The following is a 19,052-nucleotide window of genomic DNA, read 5'->3' as shown; positions in this document are numbered from 1 at the left end:
AGAGCCCTAGTGGTGCCTATGTATTACTGAACATTCCAAGAGCAGTTTTTCTAATCCTTGACTTAAAATATCATAGGATCATAGATTCAGAGCTTCAAAGGTCCTCAAGAATCATCTGCTTCAACTCCCTTATTTTACAAATGAAGAAACTAAGGCCCAGAAAATGGAGTGATTTGCTCAAGTAGCGGAGTCAGGTCCTCTCTCTCCAAATCCTGCAATTTCCCCAGTTTTTCCACTATACCATATTGCCTCCAGATTGCGTCAAGATTGGTTTGGAAGATTAAAGTCTCAGTCTGTCTTAATTCAGCCTTGTCTGGTCCAATACGCCCACCTTTACCCCCAAAGAAAAGGGAAAATGTATTGGAAAAACTCCCTCCTTCCTTTTACATTTTAATTATCAGCACCCTACAATATAATTTTGGGGACTTCCCTATTCCAGAATGCATCTCTACCAAGTATTGGCTTTATAATAAAAGCTCACTAATTTAAATTCTGACCTTCCTCCCCACCCCATTTATAGTCTTAAGAGTTGGAAGAAGTTGGAAGATTTAAGACACGATCAATATAATAGAAATTTGTTTTGCATAACTGTATTTTGCTATAAAAGAAACCTTTTATTAGAGAGAGTGAAGTGTTATGGAGGATATGAAGGGATAGTAATGCAAATAAATAAACAAACAAATGAATGAATAAACCCAAGAAGAAAGAAGAGGGCATTATGAAACATATAAAAAATAAATAGAGAACAGAAGGATGGACACAGACAAGAAGGGTAGTGTTGGTACTACCATGTTAGAATTGATGTGTACATATATTCACATTTTTTAATGCAATCTGCTTTTTCTGTTCTTTGTCTATAGACATGTTCATGTTTCTGGATGACTATCAAGTTCATAATAAAAAGAAAAATTTTAAGAGTTGTAAAAGTTGTTAAGGTGATCAAATCCAATCTCCCATCCAATGAAAGAATAGTTAAAGCATGGTATTCACCTCATTTCTGTTTAGATACTTTCAGTGAAGTCCTATCACCAGCAACTCGTAGCAGCTGTAATTGTTAACCTACAAGATCATTGTACAAAGAGTTGAAAAGGACCTTAGAAACCATTTTAGTTTCAGTCTGATTTTTTACAGATAAACTGAGAGACTGGTTTTTACAGTAAACTGAGAGGTTAGTTAAGTTGCGAAAAGTTATCTTGTCCAACCCCCTTATTTTACAAATGAGGAAACTGAGGCCCACAGAGTGAAGTGACTTACTCATGGTGTAAACAATAGGGTTAAATCCTCCCACTCCAATCGCTGAAATTTTTCCACTACACCATACAGAAATGATTTAAAGATGGTGTGGGATAGCTGAACCCAGATCTGAACATGGTTCTTTATCGCCAAATCTAGTGTTTTTCCATTGCACCATGTTACTCATGAAATAGTCATTAGTTAATTTATAAAAATAAATTAAACTATAAAATAAAATAGTCAATATTTAATTTATGAAGAAAGTGCATGCTTAACAAATTGTGGAAAAGCAATTGTGGGATGAACTACTTTTAAGAATGTCAGCACTTTGATAGACTTTCACAGCAATGCAAGGACCTAAAACACTCCCAAAGGACTCGATGCAAAACGCCATCCACATCCAGAGAAACAACTATGGAATTAGAACGCAGAATGAAGCAGACTATTTTCTCTTGTGTTAGGTTTTGTTTTGTTTTTCTCATGGTTTCTCCCCTTCATTTTAATTCTTCTATGCAACATGACTAGTGTGAAAATGTGTTTAATAGGAATGTATGTGTAGAGCCCATATAAGATCACATGACCATCTCAGGAGGGAGGAGAGAGGAAGGGGGAGAAAATTTAAAACTTATGGACGTGATTGTTGAAAACTGAAAACAAATAAATTAATAATTTTAAAAAAGAACGTCAGCACTTTGTATCATTTGCAGGGATTGCTAGTTACAAATGAATTTTGCCACTTCATTAAAGCAGACTTTACGGATATAGCTTTCCCTGTAAACATTTAGTTAGCATGTTACTTGAATTTTTTTTCCTGATTTCTGATTTTATTGGCATAAAAGACTCCTGAATGAGGAATCCCTTCTCCCCAAAGCAAACATACATCTGCTCTGCTGCAGTATTGTAGGTATTGAAGTGACTTGTCAGGCTTCCTGAGGCAGCCAATATGTGTCAGGTGGCACTTGAATTCACCTCTTAAGCTCCAAAACAACTTTCTACCACTATACTATACTATATGTAGTTGGAATTAAAATAATACTTTAAAGTTTAAAATTAAATTAAATAACCTTTTAAAAAAAAGTTACGTAATTCAGAAATTCTTCCCCTAACTAGTATAAATTGAGGAAGTTTTTTTGTTTGGTTTTTTTAGTGTATCACACATTTAAAACTGATTACCTCAATTAGTTGGAAAATTGTGGTCAAAAGGCCAGTGCCATGTGTTGTGCATTTAGGTCTATATATATATTGTATATACATTTATATATACTGTATGTATATTGTATTATATGTATACATGAACCAGTTTGGCACTGGAGCCACTGACTGAATCCTTAGCTTCATCTATTTGAAGATCATAAGCCATTGTTGGGGGTGGGTGGAGAATAAAGAGGGAGAAGAAACTTTCGGTGCCATGATGTCATAGAAAACAGAGAACATGGGTAGATCAGTATAAATTCATTACGTATTAGGAAAAAAAGCTTCCATGCATGTCTTATTGAAGGCTGGGGGTGGGGGTGCGGGTAAATAGCTTCAACTAGGAGCCTGAAAAATAGTGTATTTTTATTCCCATTATATGAATTACTACCACAGCAAAAAATCTGATTAACAAAAATGTTTCAAAACCCCCCAAAGATGATCCACTTACTTCAAACAATGCTAGATACATAAACATTCCACCACAACAGAATCTGTATTACCCCTTGGTGCTTAAATCATGGAAACTTTAGGTCAGAAGTAACTTTAGAGAGCATTGAATCCAACACCTTCAGTTTATAGATGGGGAAATTAAGGCTCAAAGAGGTTAGATAATTTACTTATGGTCATAAATTAGCCCGAGGAAACCTGAAGCTAACTCAGTTCTCTTGTCTGGTGTTCTTGTTCATGTCACACTGCATCACTGAATTCATCAAAATGGAGTTTTTTGATGTGTATTTTTACTTATATTAGCCATATGTTTCACAATAATATTATTACTTGATAGTAATTAATAGACCATCTAGATAACCCTCAATTATATAGGCTAGGGAATTGATTTTCTGAAACAACTTTAATCTTCCTTATAAACAAAGTATATCAATATGGTAATTAACATTAAGGCATGTTAGCTATGATTTCTGGTATTTTTGTAATAATAATAAAATAATAGTCATATCCTAAGATGATATTCAATTCTTTGTTGTTGTTCAGAGGTTTCAGTCATGTCTGACTCTTTGTGAGTGTGTTAAGGGTGTTTAGGGTGTTTAAGGGTGTTCTTGGCAAAGACACTGGAGTGGTTTGCCATTTCCTTCTCCAACTCATTTTACAGATGAAGAAACTGAGGCAAACAGGGTTAAGTGATTTGCTCAGAGTCACAAGGCTAGTGAGTGTCTGAAGCCAGAATTGAACTCAAGAAGATGAGTCTTCCTGACTTCCAGGACTGGTGCTCTATGTGTTACCTAGCTGTCCCATATTCAGTTTAGCTTTATAAAAACAGTGACAGGACAGGGATATTTCTGTTGTAAGAAAGATAAACGGATAGTAGAAGAAACTAAATGACTTTACCTAAGTTAAATAAGTAGCAAGTTATCAGGATAGCCAGAACTACGGGGCTGGGGGTGGGGGGGTAGACAGTAGAGATAACTCTAGGTCCACTTCACTGAATTCCTTTAGAAATTCAGCCAGTCTGCCAGCCCGCCATACATGGGAAGGCAGGCATACCAGCTTTTAGGAACACAACACAAAAGACAACAGCCTCTTTTACTTAGGCTTTCTGTCTGCTAATAATTTAACAAATGGTGGGTATTCCTAGAAAGGGGAAAGGAGAACATGAGGCAATTAGTTTCCTTCTTAATGACTTCGTTCTACCCACTGATCCTTAGTTGGTGAATGGAGCTGCAAAAGATTTACTCTGTTCCATTTGTGAATATCTTAACCAGCCCAGGAGTGCAATAAATGAGCTGGTCGGCAGCAAGAAGCCTTCTATGTAGCTGGAATGACAAAAAGCTAAGCACAGAGGAAGCCCTATGTATAGACATGGAAAATAATAAGAGATGTTGGGGACCTTAAGCCATTATTTTTCACAGGCTATTTTAAATGGGAAAAAAATCACTGGAAGGAGAAAAGGAGTTGGCATGGAGAATCACTGCTACTTGACAGTTTTGCCCCAAATTAAGTAAATCAAAGAAACACCATCCATTTGAGTACTCAAATAATGCACAGTAGAATCTGAAATTAGCTTTAGAAAGCAACTTTACAGCATGTCCATTATAACAAGAATCCTATGATGCCATGGCTTCCATCGGGTACAAGAAACTGGTCAAGGGAGCACAGGGAATATTTAGCATATACCTCTATTATCTAATGAAATATTCCAAAAATAGTAGTGTTAGTGGAAAAAATTCTGCATTGGAGAGGGGGTAGAGTAGGAATGGGAGGAAGTATTAAAGCAGATATAAAACATTTTGAAAGAAGCAGTTGAAGAAATAGTTTCTGTAAGTCAAGACTAAATGAATGAGATTGGAATATAGACACTTTTTTAAAGCTGAACCAGAAAAAATCAGCAACAGCCTAGAGAAAGATCGTCATAATAACCTGAAACACTAAATTGGTTTCCATTTAGTGAAGCTGCAAGATTGTGGATGTACCCTTGGAGAAGCATATTCTATTCTTACTAAATATGCTTACAAAGCTTTAATTAATCTCTGTGAGTCAGAATTTTCAGTCCTGTTTTCAATCAAATCTAAAGGAAGAAGTAAATGAGGCTGATGATGATACGCAGGTTTCGTCTTCAAAAACTATACTGAAAATAAAACCCTTGGGTGATAAGAAACAGAATCAAGGGTCTCAGTTTATATGACACTCTTTTGGTAAATATTTAACAACCTTATGATATTAAAACATGTGCCAAATAAAGTTTTCTTTATGAAAAATCAATCTCTCTAGTTTGTTTCTTATTTGCATATGCATGGTAAAGGTTAGGATTTCTTTCCTTTCATATTGACAGGGGTATGGGAAGGTTTCCTGTAAGCCATGAGCTGAAAAAGCTTAAGACTCTCTGCCATGATGTTAGGTAGGTTTTTAACCCTTTTTTTACTTTTCTACTGACATTTCTGAACATAAATTGTTTATCATTTTTGCTGTTCAAAGGCCAACTAGCTACCATTTGACAAATGATTCATTCTCAAAGACGACCATAATGGCATCACTATGTGAGAGTAAGTTACAGTTTGTTTGACTGTGACTGATCAGACCAATCGCTTGGAATGTTTCACCACAAGTTGTACAGTAAGTACAGTAGAACTTTATTAATCAAACTCCATTAATTTAGAATTTGTGTTAATTTCCATAGACATATTGTAAAAAAAAAAAGTTTGTAGGGGAAAGTTTATTTTAGTTATGAAACTTTTCACATTTCCTCAGTTTCTTTAGAAGCTCTACTTCTCTACAAATAAGTGATGTTTTAATTATGGTACCTGTATTCATTAAAACAGAATTCCCAGACTGCTACTGGTTAGTGCTTTGTTAGCTTAATTCTAGACACCCCATATAATTTGAAAGTAATAAAACCATATTTCTATAAAAGCTATTCTATAACAGGTTACTACTCACTACCCGCCTCCTGATAGAGACATGATAGACTCAAAGAGTGGACTGAGACTTCTTTGGACACAGCTAATGTGGAAATTTGTTTTGCTTGCTTACATATATTTGTGACAGGGACTTGTTTTTCATGCTTTCTTAATGGGGGTAGGGTAGTAAGTGGGAGGGAGAGAAGGATCTTCATTTGAAAGAAATACATCTATAATTTAGTTTTTAGAAAACAAAATAAACATTTTACAGATATTTTACTAATTTTGTCTGACTGGCATTTCCCCAAAGCGATCACATGGGAGAAATACTGACTGAAGCATTTAACAACATTGCATTTATTTGTCTTTACTCTCTCTATATTTATTTTGTGTCCATATATGCATATGTATGTGTGTATGTGTATATATATATATATGTATAGTCTTACTATCTCTTCACTTAGAATGTAGCCTCTTTGCGAATTTATTTATTATTTATTTTTACTAATTCTATTTATTTGCATGTATAATATATTTATTATTATTTATTTTAATTATTTATTATTTCATTCATTGTTATTTATATTCCCAGTACCCAGCACAGTGCCTGACACATAGGAGGTGCTTAGTACATGCTTATTGATTGATTGATTTGTTTAAGGAGCTTCTATCAGTTGAAGTGAAAAGAGAAGATTAAGTACACCTGGAAGTCAAAAAAAAATTTGTCATTGATTATTTGGCACATTAGTGATCTGTAGAAACAGCTGCAGCTAAAAGGACCCATTACTGAAACATCAGGCTTCCTTCATCATAAGTTTCAGGCCCTAGATCAGTAAATGTCACAAATTTATATTTGAGAAAAGTGTTACATCTACCCAGTAATATTTTCTATGTGTACACCAGTCTATACTGTCTATGTTCTCAGCTGGATTTGCCTGGTTCTTTCACATGCTATCATTTGGGGGTGTAACACTGAGAAGAATTTGTAGGTTATCTGCCAGGCAAAAGAATAAGAAAATTAAAAAACAAAACACACACCTTAATAGATGTGAAAGTGCTCATTAATATTAATTTGATCATTACTTACTGTCTTCAGGCAAGTTATTTTCCCGTTCTTCTCTCTCCATCTGCTGGCACCAACCTTCCATCCGGTCTCTCTCAGCCTGAAGAAGCTTCAGAAACCAGTGACCATCTCGGTGACACACTGACCTCTGAACAGCCTCCAGGGGATCTTCAGTGATAGAGTCAATCCAAGGATCCGGAGGAGGCAAAATGGAAGGGTCAAAATCTGTGTCAAAGTCATCGTCTGCAGCACAGGCATGGTAGTGGTTTCCTGACCCCTGAATGCTCACTGTGGAGGTGCTGGCGTCCCGAGAAAACTGCCTGGACATTGGTCCTGGGCAGGTATTGTCCTCTATAGATTCCAGAGAGTTTTCCAAGTTCTCATGGAAGTCCAGGTCAGCCTGTACTGCTGCTGTCACACTGTTAGACCGGGTGAACCTGCGGAAACTTAGAAAATAGAGGAAGAATGCTTAGTCAAGGGGTATTTCCAGAAGCAAAACTTTATTCTAGCTCTCCTAGTGGAGGTAACAATTGGAGAATTTATCCCAGCTGTGTGACAAAGAATACAAATACAAATGACAGAGAAAATAAATGTTTTAAATTGGTATGGTAGCCCCTTGTTCCAAAAGCACATTGAGGCATTCTGGTACAATGGAACAGCCACTGGTTTTGGATGCAGAGAACTTGGGCTTAGCTCCTTTATGACCTTGACCTTAAATGGACCTTGAACAAGTTTAACTTCTTTGGACCTCAGTTTCCTCCTCTGTGAGATAAAGACAATGGCAGTCAACATGGCAAAAATGACAAAAAAAAGGGGGAAATGACAGATGTTGGAGGGTCTGTGGGAAAACAGGCACATCAATGCACTGCTGATAGAACTGTGAATTAGTATAACCATTCTGGAAAGTGATTAGAAATGATTCCTAGAAAGTCATTAAATTGTGCATATCATTTGACCTACCAATAATACCATTACTACATGAATTGTAAACTTGACTCTATCACTCAGTAGAGTGTTTATGAGCTAACTTCTTAGTCTCTCTCAGCCTCAGTTCCCTAAAGAGGTTGAAAGAAAGAGGAAAAAGAGTCATGTTCAAAAAATTTATAGTAGGTCTTTTGTAATGAGAAAGAACTGGAAACTAATAAGGCAGGGGCTGTCCATCAGTTGAGAAGTGGCTGAACAAAGTATAGCACATGAATATAATGGAAAATTATTATACAATACGACTGATGAAAGGGATGGATTAAGAGAAACCTAGGAAGGTATATATAAATGGATTCTATATGAAGTGAGCAGAACCAGAATAATTTATATAACATTATCATTAAGGCAAAAAAATGTTGAAAGACTTAAGAACACTGATTAACGCAAAGACCAATAATGATTCCAGGGGATCAATGATAAATGCTACCTAGAGGCAATGGGTTCATGATACACAATGAGACATACGTTTCTGGACACGGACAACGAAGAAATATGTTTTGTTTGACTATGAATATTTGTTAAGAGTGTTTTTTTTTTAATCAATGGGTGTGGGGTATGGGAGAAAAAGAAAACAAATACTTATTAACTGAAAAATCAAATTAAATAAAAATTTAAAAAATAAAGGAATTAGATTAGATGACTTCTAAGATTCTTTTCAACAGTAGATCTATGACATGATACTATGCTGCTTTGAATTGTTTGGGCTAATTTATTTTTAATGACACTCTATACTTGTAGAATGATTTACATATCCAAATTACTTTCACATCCATTGTTTCAGCTGATTTCCACAGTAACTGCTTGTGTAGATAGGCCATACACTATTTCCTTATACTTTACAGGTGAGGAAACTGAGGCAGAGCGAGACTAAGGGATTAGCCCATAAATACCCTACTGAATGATGGAGACAAGTTTACAATTCATGCCTTCTAGGGTCTAGTCAAGTCCCTTTCTACCATATACTACAGTCCTTCTGTTTTTAGGGGCAAATGTCTTAGCTTTCTTAATATCTCTACAACCCACCTATTGGGACACTGACCTGGGGTCTAGAGAGGAAGGAAAAACATGTTGCTGATTCTGATATAGGGATGTTTTGGAAATGAGAACCCTATGAGAACTCAGGCTGATTGCTCCAACCCAGCAAACAATCCTGTTCCACTCCTGATTGTTTTGAACCAGAGAATACAGTATTACAAGGGTCAAAGGAAATTTTGTACCGTGCCTTAATAATAACTCACATTTATCAAGTGTTTTCCTCACAATGTTATTTAGATAATACAATTATTCTTACTCCTATTTCAAAGGTCTGGAAACTGAGGAATCCAAGAGAGGTTAAATCACTTGCCTAAGGCCACAAAGCTAGTTGCGAAGTACTTGAGACTCAAACCTCAGACCATCTGACTCCACATCAAATGACTTTCTCTATTGTACTGTGCTGTCTGGAGCTAATATAATTTTCCAGGTGCTGAAAAAAATGGGTAGGGCCACAGTAATCTGTGCATAACAGCCCATTTTACCCAGACTTTCTACCATATGGGATCTCACACCTAGCAGGTCTACTGTTTCTATAACTGGCTTTTTTTAGGAGCACCATGAATTTTAATACTTTACTATTCTCTACCTTTCCTTTTTCCTTTCAACCAAAATGACAGGCAACTTATTGTAGACATAATTAGAATACATCAGCTGAATTGTGTCTTTTGGAGATCAAGAGCTCGTCTTCTTTGTATTTTCCATAGAACCTTACTCAGGTCTAAGTATGTAGTCAACACAGAGCGGACCTTGATAACTGAGGCATCATTGCTTGGCTTTCTCCAATGAGTCTTTATAGACAAGAGTCATTTCTCAAACCTAGTTAGCTGGGGACCTGTTGGGAGAAGGCATTTTGATGGTATTCTTCCTTCTGACTTGAAATAAGAAGTGGGGGATGTGGAATGTGTAGTTCAGAAGAAAAGTAGATCCTGATACCTAAAATTAACACTTTCCTTACCACTAACCTGACTGTTGAAGCCACTGTGGGAGTTAACTTTTATTTCCTTTTGGGCATCCTATATCTTCCTTAGGGTTTGCCCTTAACTCTCTCCTCTTGCCATAATAACCTCCTATTATTTGCTGGGAACACTGTCCTTCGTTCTCTTTACCTAAATCCTTCTTACCTTTCAAGGTCCAGTTCAAACACACCTGTTCCAAGCATCCTTTCCCAGACTCCCCAGATGGAAGTTATCTCTCATTTCTTGAACCTCTTGAAGAGCTTACTGTCTCTACCACTCATTTGGAATTTATTATTTAGAGCAACGTTACCTTTAGTTTTCTATTCTCTCTCATCTTCTTGACTAATTGATAAGCTGCATGAAGATAAGGACCTACATCCTATATAGGCATACCCTGCTCAGTGTCATAGGATCATATGATTTAAACTTGGAGGAGAATCCAGAAATCCTCAATTCTAGTAATTAACTTTAATCTTGGGTTTCATGGACCACTTTCGCAGTCTGATGAAACCCTTTTCAGAAAAAATGGTTTCAAATAAATCAAATAAAATACACAAGATTACCAAGGCAACAAATTATATTGAAACATAATTATCAAAATATTAAAAAAAAAAGATTCACAGAGCCCAGTTTAAGGACCTCTGATCTAGTTCAATCTCTACATTTTACAGATAAGGAAACTAAGCCTGAGTAATATAGTAAGGAAGATAGTAAATAAGACAGCCAGAATTGGAATCCTGGTTCCAATCAAAATCCTTTGCTCTTTTCATGAAAATATATTGCATTCCAAAAGAATACTTTAAAAAAAAACAAACTTCTCAGGAGAGTTTGCTTATGAAGTGTTAATGAGACTGACTGAAATGTAGGGGGGTGGGTGGTAGTGATAGGGTAGGAGCAGGGCATGTATTTTGTAACCCCATTATTTCTTTGTATTAATATTGACATCTAGCGTGGTGCTAGGATTTAAAAGTGTTAGAAAAATATTCTTGACGAACTGAAATTGTATGCATTTGGTGCTTGACAATTTTCTGAATGAATGAGTGCAAAGCTGACCAATAAGAAGCAACAATTATACTAGATTCTCTAAGTCAATTACTTATTCATATAAGTGCAGAACTTTACTTAAGCCACAGGTATAACCCATGACTCAGGTGCCTCCTTCCCTCCCCCCTCCCCCCCACCTCCTGCAAAGGCTCTGAGCTTGCATGAACTGGGTTCAATCCAGAGGGCTGATCTCAGAGGGTTATCTTTTCCCCTTGGCTCATTTTTTCCACCCAGAGTAGCTCCCAGAAAATTTTCTTATATACTTAGGAAAAAATTTGTATGTTGTTATCCCTAAATGTGAGCATAAGGGGTCCCCAGCTCTCACATAAGCACTCAAGGCACAGTGTGGCTATTAAATATGGGACAGATTTTATTTTATCCCATAAAAAACACAAAAGTACTAAAGTACCTAATGGAAGCCATAAACAGTAAGTTTGTCTGTCAGCTACCATTAAGTGCCTACCATGCTAAGTGATGAGGATACAAAAAAAAAAAAAAAGACAAAAAGCAAATAACCCATCAGTTCCTACCTCCATCCCTAGTAACTAAATTGGAGTTGTTATTGGGTCAATATCCAGTAAAAGCTCTTTTTTCTTCAGGGTCATTCACATCCCTTTCAGATCCACAAGTCACCCTATGGCTTAGATACTTAGGGATGGCTACGAGGTACTTTGGAGGACTCTGAAGAAGCCCTCCTATTTCTGATGGACCTGCACTATCAGAATAATTCACTACTTCCAAGTAGAGACTACATGGTCTCTTCTCTTCTTCCTCCAAGGTGCACACTGCATTAGGAAGTCTCCTGTTTCTGGAAGATCTGGTGACTGAACTACTGAACTTGAGAACACCCAAACTTGGGATTACCCATCAAATAACTCCCAGAGTTTCAAGTTCTCTCAGGCTGAATGGCCACACCCATGTCAACATCTATCTTGTGGTTCTGCAAGAAAATTCTTGGTGCTCAAGATGTAACCATTTACTAAACTAGAAAAACCCATTGTCAGTATCTAAGGCTGTGTACTTTTGTTCTAAGTCACCATCAGATGACTGGAAGGAGAAAGAAAGAAATACCTTCCCCTACTTGCTATACTCCAAAAGAAGTCCTGAGAGATATACAGAGGAAATCCTTTTCAGTGAGACCAACCATCTTGATTTTATAGACCATAGGGAAGGGTTACTGATTCTCAGTCAGCTTAACATAAACTATTGTTATTCAGTTGTTCCACCTCTTTGTGACCACATTTGGAGCTTTCTTGGCAAAGATACTAGAATATTTTGCCATGTCCTTCTCCAGCTCATATAAGTGGTTAAGTGACTTACCCAGAGTCACACAGCTAGTAGTACCTGAGGTTGGAATTTGAATTCCACTCTCCCGACTCCAGGCTCAGTTCCCTATTCACTGTGCCACGCAGCTGCCCTTAACATATATAGTTAGACCTAATCTCTATAGCCAAATGCATATGGCCCTAATATCACACTTCATAAGGCGGTACCAATCAATATTTATTAAGTACCTATTATATGCCAGGCACTGTGATAAATACTGGTTGCCATCCAGTTGCTTTCAAACAAAGGGTCACTCTCTATGAATTTAATAAATTCATTGGGGAAATCAAGTTGATCAGGGACTCCTCTGATCAATGCCCCTTACATAATTATTCGCCACAAATTCAGAGAAACATGGCATAATAAAAAGAGTACTGGACTTGAGGTTAAAACACTTGGGTTCCAATTCCAGTTCTGCACAATTGAACAATTTGGGTTAAATTACTTCCCCCTCCTTTGGGCCTCAGTTCTTTCATCTGTGAAATGAGAAGGTATCTTACCCATTACTTATTTTGTCTGGGCTTTCTGCCCTAAAGGGGTTGACTAAGATGCATGGCATTAATGGTTTAAACTACGTATGCAGGGGTAGCTAGACAGTGCAGTGAACAGAGTACCAGCCCTTAATCAATGTGCCAACTGTTCTTGATTGGGTGGTATAAAAAGCACTAAACTGGGTCAAGAGATCTAGGCTCTAAGCCTGGCCCTGTCACAAACTACTTCTGTGACCAAGGAGAACATCTTTTTCTTTTCTAAAAAATGAAAAGTGTAGACTAGAAGATCTATGAGTCCTTTTTTTTCAGCTCTAAAAGTTTATGATTCTAATTAGGACAAAATATCAAAGAAATCTCAGAGAACATTGAGTTCACAAGTAGTATCATTCCTTTTACAGAGATTAATCAATCTAAATAGTGTTTAAATAACTCAGCTCATAATTTTCAGTAACTGATTGGGTCAAAAGAGCTGTTTTGAATCTGTGCAGCCATCAGAGAGCATCACTAAAGACTTCTGGGTCAGACATATCGCATCTGTAGATTAAGATTAAAACACCAAGAAAGAACAAGCAGTCCATGTCCAAAGATATGTGAAATGTGACAAAGTTAAGACAAAGATCTAGAAGGATGCAAAGTCTAAAATGCTAAGGAGAAAGTCACCCAAACGATGAAGGAAAAGATGTGAAACAGGTCAAGGTCACAGAGTTTGAGGAGAACAAACCAATTGCCTTGAGACCTTCCCTAATATAATTAACCTGGATTCTAGGAGCTCTCAGTAGCTGGCTGTTAGAAGTGGGAAGCCTGCCTGGGAAAATGTGTAACAAAAGCTAAAGAAAGGCTTGTCTAGGACATAGACAGTACAAATGAAGACTACAATTTTTACCTCTTTTGAGGAGATGAAGTAGAAGGGTGTTTATGAGAAGAGATTTCACTTGAAGACTGAGAAACACTGATTCTTACGTGTGTGTCCTTTGCTTTTGAGGGAGAAGCAACATGTGGACAAGAAATTATTAATCTTTCTGAGAAACCTGGAAATTTTATGATGAACAACTATGCAAGGTATTGGTTTTTGGTGTTTTAAGAAGGCAAGTGGATGACAATTTTATCAGTCTTCTGTCAGACAAATTAATAATTTCCCTGAAAAGTTGGCATTCTCCAGCTACTTTACATGAAACCCAATCATATTTGCATATTTTTAAAATTAGGATTCTGCAATAAAATCTATATTTTAATGGAAAAATAAATTACTAATCCTTTCCCTCTTTTCCTCTGAACTGAGGAATTTACATTTAAATAAAACGAAAGCCAGGTACACTTGTTAGAGCTGTCACTCTCACCACAGGAATCAATTTTCATTAAACTTAAGGCAGTCGCGACATTGGTAGTGTTTTGGTTCATCCAGACAGTTGTTCATGACAAAGTATGATAGGCGACTTGAGTATTCCTTTTCAAATGTGATTTTTTGTTTCTCTTAATTATTTTAATACATTTAAATTATTTTTACTGTTGAACTCATGTAGATCGTAAAAAGTAGAGTTAAGTTTAAGGATGACTTGGTTTGAGGATAATGAAAGAAATCAGTGACTGTACCATTTACCCACCATTCTTTGTTCTGAATACGCTCTATACACTTTTATGCCTAACCCCTTTTTTCTTTGCAAACCTGCCTTTTACCAAAAAAGATTCTGATGTGTAAAAATTTCCACAGGAAAAATGAATATTTTGTCCAAAAAATGAGAATAATTAAAAATTTTAGAGTTTTTATTTTTTTCTTTTGTAATTATGCTAAAAATTAAACACTCTCCAAAAGTAGGAAAAGTAGCATGGTGTAATAGAGAACCGGCCTTAATATCAGGAAGATGTGGGTTTAATTTCTGCCTCTGATACAAACTGACTGTGACCCTAGACCAGTTATTAATTGACCAGTGCACCAAACAGCTGTCTCCAGCTATCAACTGCAGAAGAGTGGGAAATCTGCATTGATGGAGGAAGCTTCCTCGCCATGAGCTCCCCCTGACCAATGAAATGACAAGCCTAGAACAAAAAAAAATGAAAATGACAGCATAGTTTCAGTGAGAAAGTTGGTGTTTTTTAAATGCTTAGAGTTAGTTGTAGAGACATTAGTAGCATAGCACATATTGGCTTAGCACTTCTGACATCTAACTTTAATTTCAGGATTCTCCTTTTAGTTGATGGTAAATGATTGAAAGCAAATTCCTAAAGTTTACTAAAAAGAAAAAACAATGAGGCACAAAACACACAAGAGGTGTTTTCCTCCTTTCTGTGCTGTACGCTAGCGGCAGGATGTGAATGGAGAGGTATTGGTGGCTTTATAGAACCATAGTCTTTTGTTTGATTCAAACTCTGATAAGTTTGTTCATTTTTCCTACTTCCTTCCTTTTCCTGCAGTAGCTATCATGTACTTTAATTGACTTCTGGTGGAGAAGTAATGCTTTCTCAAATGAAAGAAGGTAACAAAATTGTCACTTTATCTTATGGGTCACATTTGCCAGTTGATTTTTCACAAATGTTTCATGGTTATTCCTCCAGTGTGATTCTTAATACTGAAAAGCAGTGTGGTGCAATGGTCAGGAAAAGAGCCCTTAAATAGCTGTGTAACTGTGGATAAGTGACTTTATTTCCTCTAAAGTTTACTTTCTGCATCTTTAAAATGAGAGTATTGGTCTAGACCATCTCTCAGGTGTTTTTCCTAGCTCTAATTTCCATGAATCATGACTGCCTCAAAATACAGCCCTGTAGCTAATCTTGCCAGAGCCTAGTAGAATGCCTTGCTCCTGGTAGGCTCAGTTAAATGTTTGCTGGGCTGGACCACACTGGCATCTGGAGAACTTTTAAGATGCACCCAAAATTACCAACCTACAAATAAAAGGGCACTGATCCAATTAGTGAAACAATTAAAATGAAATCTTTACCTGGCCATAAAGAGTCAGACACAACTGAAACGACTGAGTAAGATCTTTGAGGGTGGGAATTCAGTATTGTCTACACTGTCTTTTGTCCAGAGCCCTAGCATTGTAGCCTGAATCGGTGCAGTTGCTTGTCCTTTGTTTTCAAAGAGGACCAATGACATTACAAGGTTATGTCTTAACTTGTTCATGAATTAGATTTAATTGAACCTCATACTCTCTTCCAGAGTCATTGAAGTCCAGTGGTAAAACAAATCAGGATGACCGGCAGTGGCCTAGAATGCAGCGGATGACCATAGTGTCTCTGATGCCTGATCAAGCTCTCAGCTCTTCACAGGATCTGCTTCAGCCACTTTCATGGCTAGTGGAACAAATTGCTCTCACCCCCTCATTCTGCCAGAGGAAGTCTTTCCATGATTGGGGTAGACAGCCCCCTAATTTACCAACAGTTTGAGACCCACTGGTTCCCCTTAACCTGCTTTAGTGTGTTTGTTGAATCACTTTACTAGGTTGTGGCCACTACATATGATACAGCTTCTTGGAGCCACAGGTGAGAGATGAGCAAATCAAGTGGACACCAAAGGTGGATGAACAGCCCTGAAAAAGGCTTGACAAGCCCTCACACCACTGGTGCTAGTCCTCTTGAACAGCCCATGCACCCCTGCCTGAATAGTTAGGAACTGATATAGCGGTAAAACCTGGGATTTCATTATTACAGGCAGCTGCCAGGTAGGGAAACTCTTCTTCCCAACAGAGCTTAAAACCTTCTCTGTATCCTCAAAATCCTAGAGCACAGAGAGGCTAAGTGACTTTTCCAGAATCACATAGACAGGATGTGTCAGAGGTGGAACTAGAAGCCAGGTCTCCCATTAAATTGTAAGTTCTATGAAGGCAGGGACTGTTTTTTACCTTTTTTATATCCCCAATGCTTGGCACAGTACCTGACACAGAGTAGGCCCTTAATAAATATTTACTAAATTGAATTCCTGGCTAGCTCTCTAATCATTCCACTACACTACCTCTTGTGCTCTGGATGTAGTAGGTATTTTAATATATATTTGGTGAACTGAATTGGCCTATCCTATATTTATTACTGACCCCCATTCATATAGTGGAGTACAGGCTATTCACAAAGTTATAGAGATGCATTTTCCTAGAAGCTGAACAGGTTAAGAATACAATCTCATCCAATCCTTTTACACTCCTGTTTTGAAAAGCGTAAACACTATGTTTCCTGTGGCTGCATCAATCACACAGTGATCTGTATGATTGTATGATTAGACTTCCTTCAAAGGGTCCTTTCCTCCCTCAGTGCAGATTACTTTCTACTCCACTCCTTCCCAGAAATCTTCCATAGGGGATTCCCAGTGTGCTGGAACACTTCCTCGAGGTCTTTGTGCATTTTGTGGGTACCAGGACAGCACTCAGGCTCTCCATGGCACTGCCTCTTCCATTTCTGATCACTCGTTTTCTCAATGATATCCCTTATGCTTAGAGGTGAAGTTGGTATATTGGATAGGGAGCATTTGGGAAGATTGGATCAAGACTCATCTCTGACATACTCGTTAGGTGACCCAGGACCAGTCACTTTTTATCTCGGTGCCCCTAGGCAACCCTCTAAGATTGTAATTTGCAGAAAAAGAGGTTGACTTTCATTGAGAGAAGGTGTTTATCTTAGTACTTTAACCAGTGAAATCACTAGTCCTGTAAAAAATAAAAATCTCTTCCACCAGCTCTGGAGCCTAGAGCATCACTAGAAACACATTGTAACTGTCACACATACCCTTATGTGTTTCTTCATTGTTTTCTGAGTCACCCCCAACTTTGATTCTTTCGATACTGTGGTGTTCTAAGATTGGCAAGCATGCAACAGCAGTGGGAGGACAACAACATTTTAACTTGTTGGAAACAGTTTGGGGCTTGACCATCAAGAGGGCAAAGCAAATGAGTCATCGTTTCAGTCTAGCTGTTTCATGCATGTAGATTGTACGCTGTTTAAGAACTGCTATGACTTGCCAGCAGTCAGTTCTTTGGTGTTATTTATGCTGACTATTTGACAGTAACAGTAAGGAATCTCAGCTCGTGTAAAAGAATGAAGTCATGCTTATAGGCCTCATGTCACTGTGGAGAAAGAGACAAGTTTTGCTAAATGTTTGTGCACATCAAACATAGCCTGCTGCTTCTCTAAGGGAGGAAGGCTACCTCTGTACTGCCTTCTTTGGGAGCATCCCCAATATGTTGTCAGTTACCTCCTGATGTTCCCTGACTTCTCCCACCTCACCCGAGTGTAAATTGGAAGACAATGCTGCAGTTACTAGCTGTTCCAGTCATACAAAATTCCAACTGTGCAAACATGAAGCTTGACTTACTAAGATGATGTATTGCTAAAGGCATTACATTTCAAAACTTTTATGAGTCCTAGTCCTTTATTGTTTTCAGTCTGAGAAAAGGCAGCCAAAGACTGACTCCATGCCACATATAAAATAGAATGACCTAGTTTCATATGCCTTTGTTTTATCTATTAAAAAAAAAAAAAGTACTACCAACATTCCTGACAGATTGGTCTTGGCCACAGACTCTGTAAATGTATTTACTATAGCAAGAAGAATGACTTGGCAATAGATTAATAGAAGTTTACAGTTAAGTCACCCAGAAAGAAATAAAAGTTAAGTGAAATTAAAATGGCTAAGGATTAAAGGCTGAGCCTTTGAACCCAGGCAGACCTTTCCAATTTGTCCTGTTCCTGTCAACTTAGTTCCTTAAGAAAGAGATTCCCTCTACCATAGCTTTCAAAGAATGTTCCGCTCTACAAAACATTCAATATCTTTCAAGTTACAATTTCCTCTTTTGAGAGGGGGACAACTAGCATTCTTAGGTACACCCAGGGACAAAGAGATTGGGCTCTGGAGGAAAAGTATATGTTGCTCCCTATGTATGTGGTCCTCCTTTTCCCCAAGGTACCCTTCCTCCCCCATGCCTTGGGATCAAGGCTTCGTCAAACACTTTTCTCAGACCTGGTGCTGCTTCTTCTCACTCTTCCATACCCCAAAGGCACAAGGTGTAATCATTACAACTTCTGCAAACTACCAGCAGATATCTGGCCTAAGGTGCAGAAAACCATGAAACCACAGACTGGATAAACCAGTCTGGAACACAATGCAGAGTCTGTTCTAATAGCTACGGCTGTTGGGGTCAATCATTAGCACGCATCTCTGCTGAAGCTGGTGCTTTGGCTTCCCTCTAAGAAACAAGTTTATGTTTCTCAAGAGAGGGCTTTTTCTCTTCCCTTCTGTGCTACAAGTTACAAATGAACATACAGACGCTAAACTGTAGAGCCATTTTTAATCATTCCAGGCCTGGTCTGTGTTCTAGCCCCTTGGTTGCTTCTTGCCCTGGGCTGCTTCTACCAAAGCTGAGTGCTGCTAGTGGAACAAAACAGATTGTGGCCA

General features: G+C 37.7%; 1 protein-coding gene across 1 annotated transcript in view; it reads right to left on the bottom strand.

The window, feature by feature from the left end:
- Positions 1-19,052, bottom strand: part of LOC140502464 (disks large-associated protein 1) — a 100,915-nt gene that overhangs the window by 41,862 nt on the left and 40,001 nt on the right. The window contains exon 4 of the mRNA XM_072606607.1: positions 6,865-7,286. Within this exon, the coding sequence (XP_072462708.1) occupies positions 6,865-7,286 (422 nt within the window). The remainder of the gene's footprint in view (positions 1-6,864; positions 7,287-19,052) is intronic.

Source organism: Notamacropus eugenii, chromosome 4 (assembly GCF_028372415.1).
Source record: "Notamacropus eugenii isolate mMacEug1 chromosome 4, mMacEug1.pri_v2, whole genome shotgun sequence".
NCBI lineage: Eukaryota > Metazoa > Chordata > Mammalia > Diprotodontia > Macropodidae > Notamacropus > Notamacropus eugenii.
The sequence above is the reverse complement of the archived record's forward strand: the minus strand, read 5'-3'. Positions and strand labels throughout refer to the sequence as shown.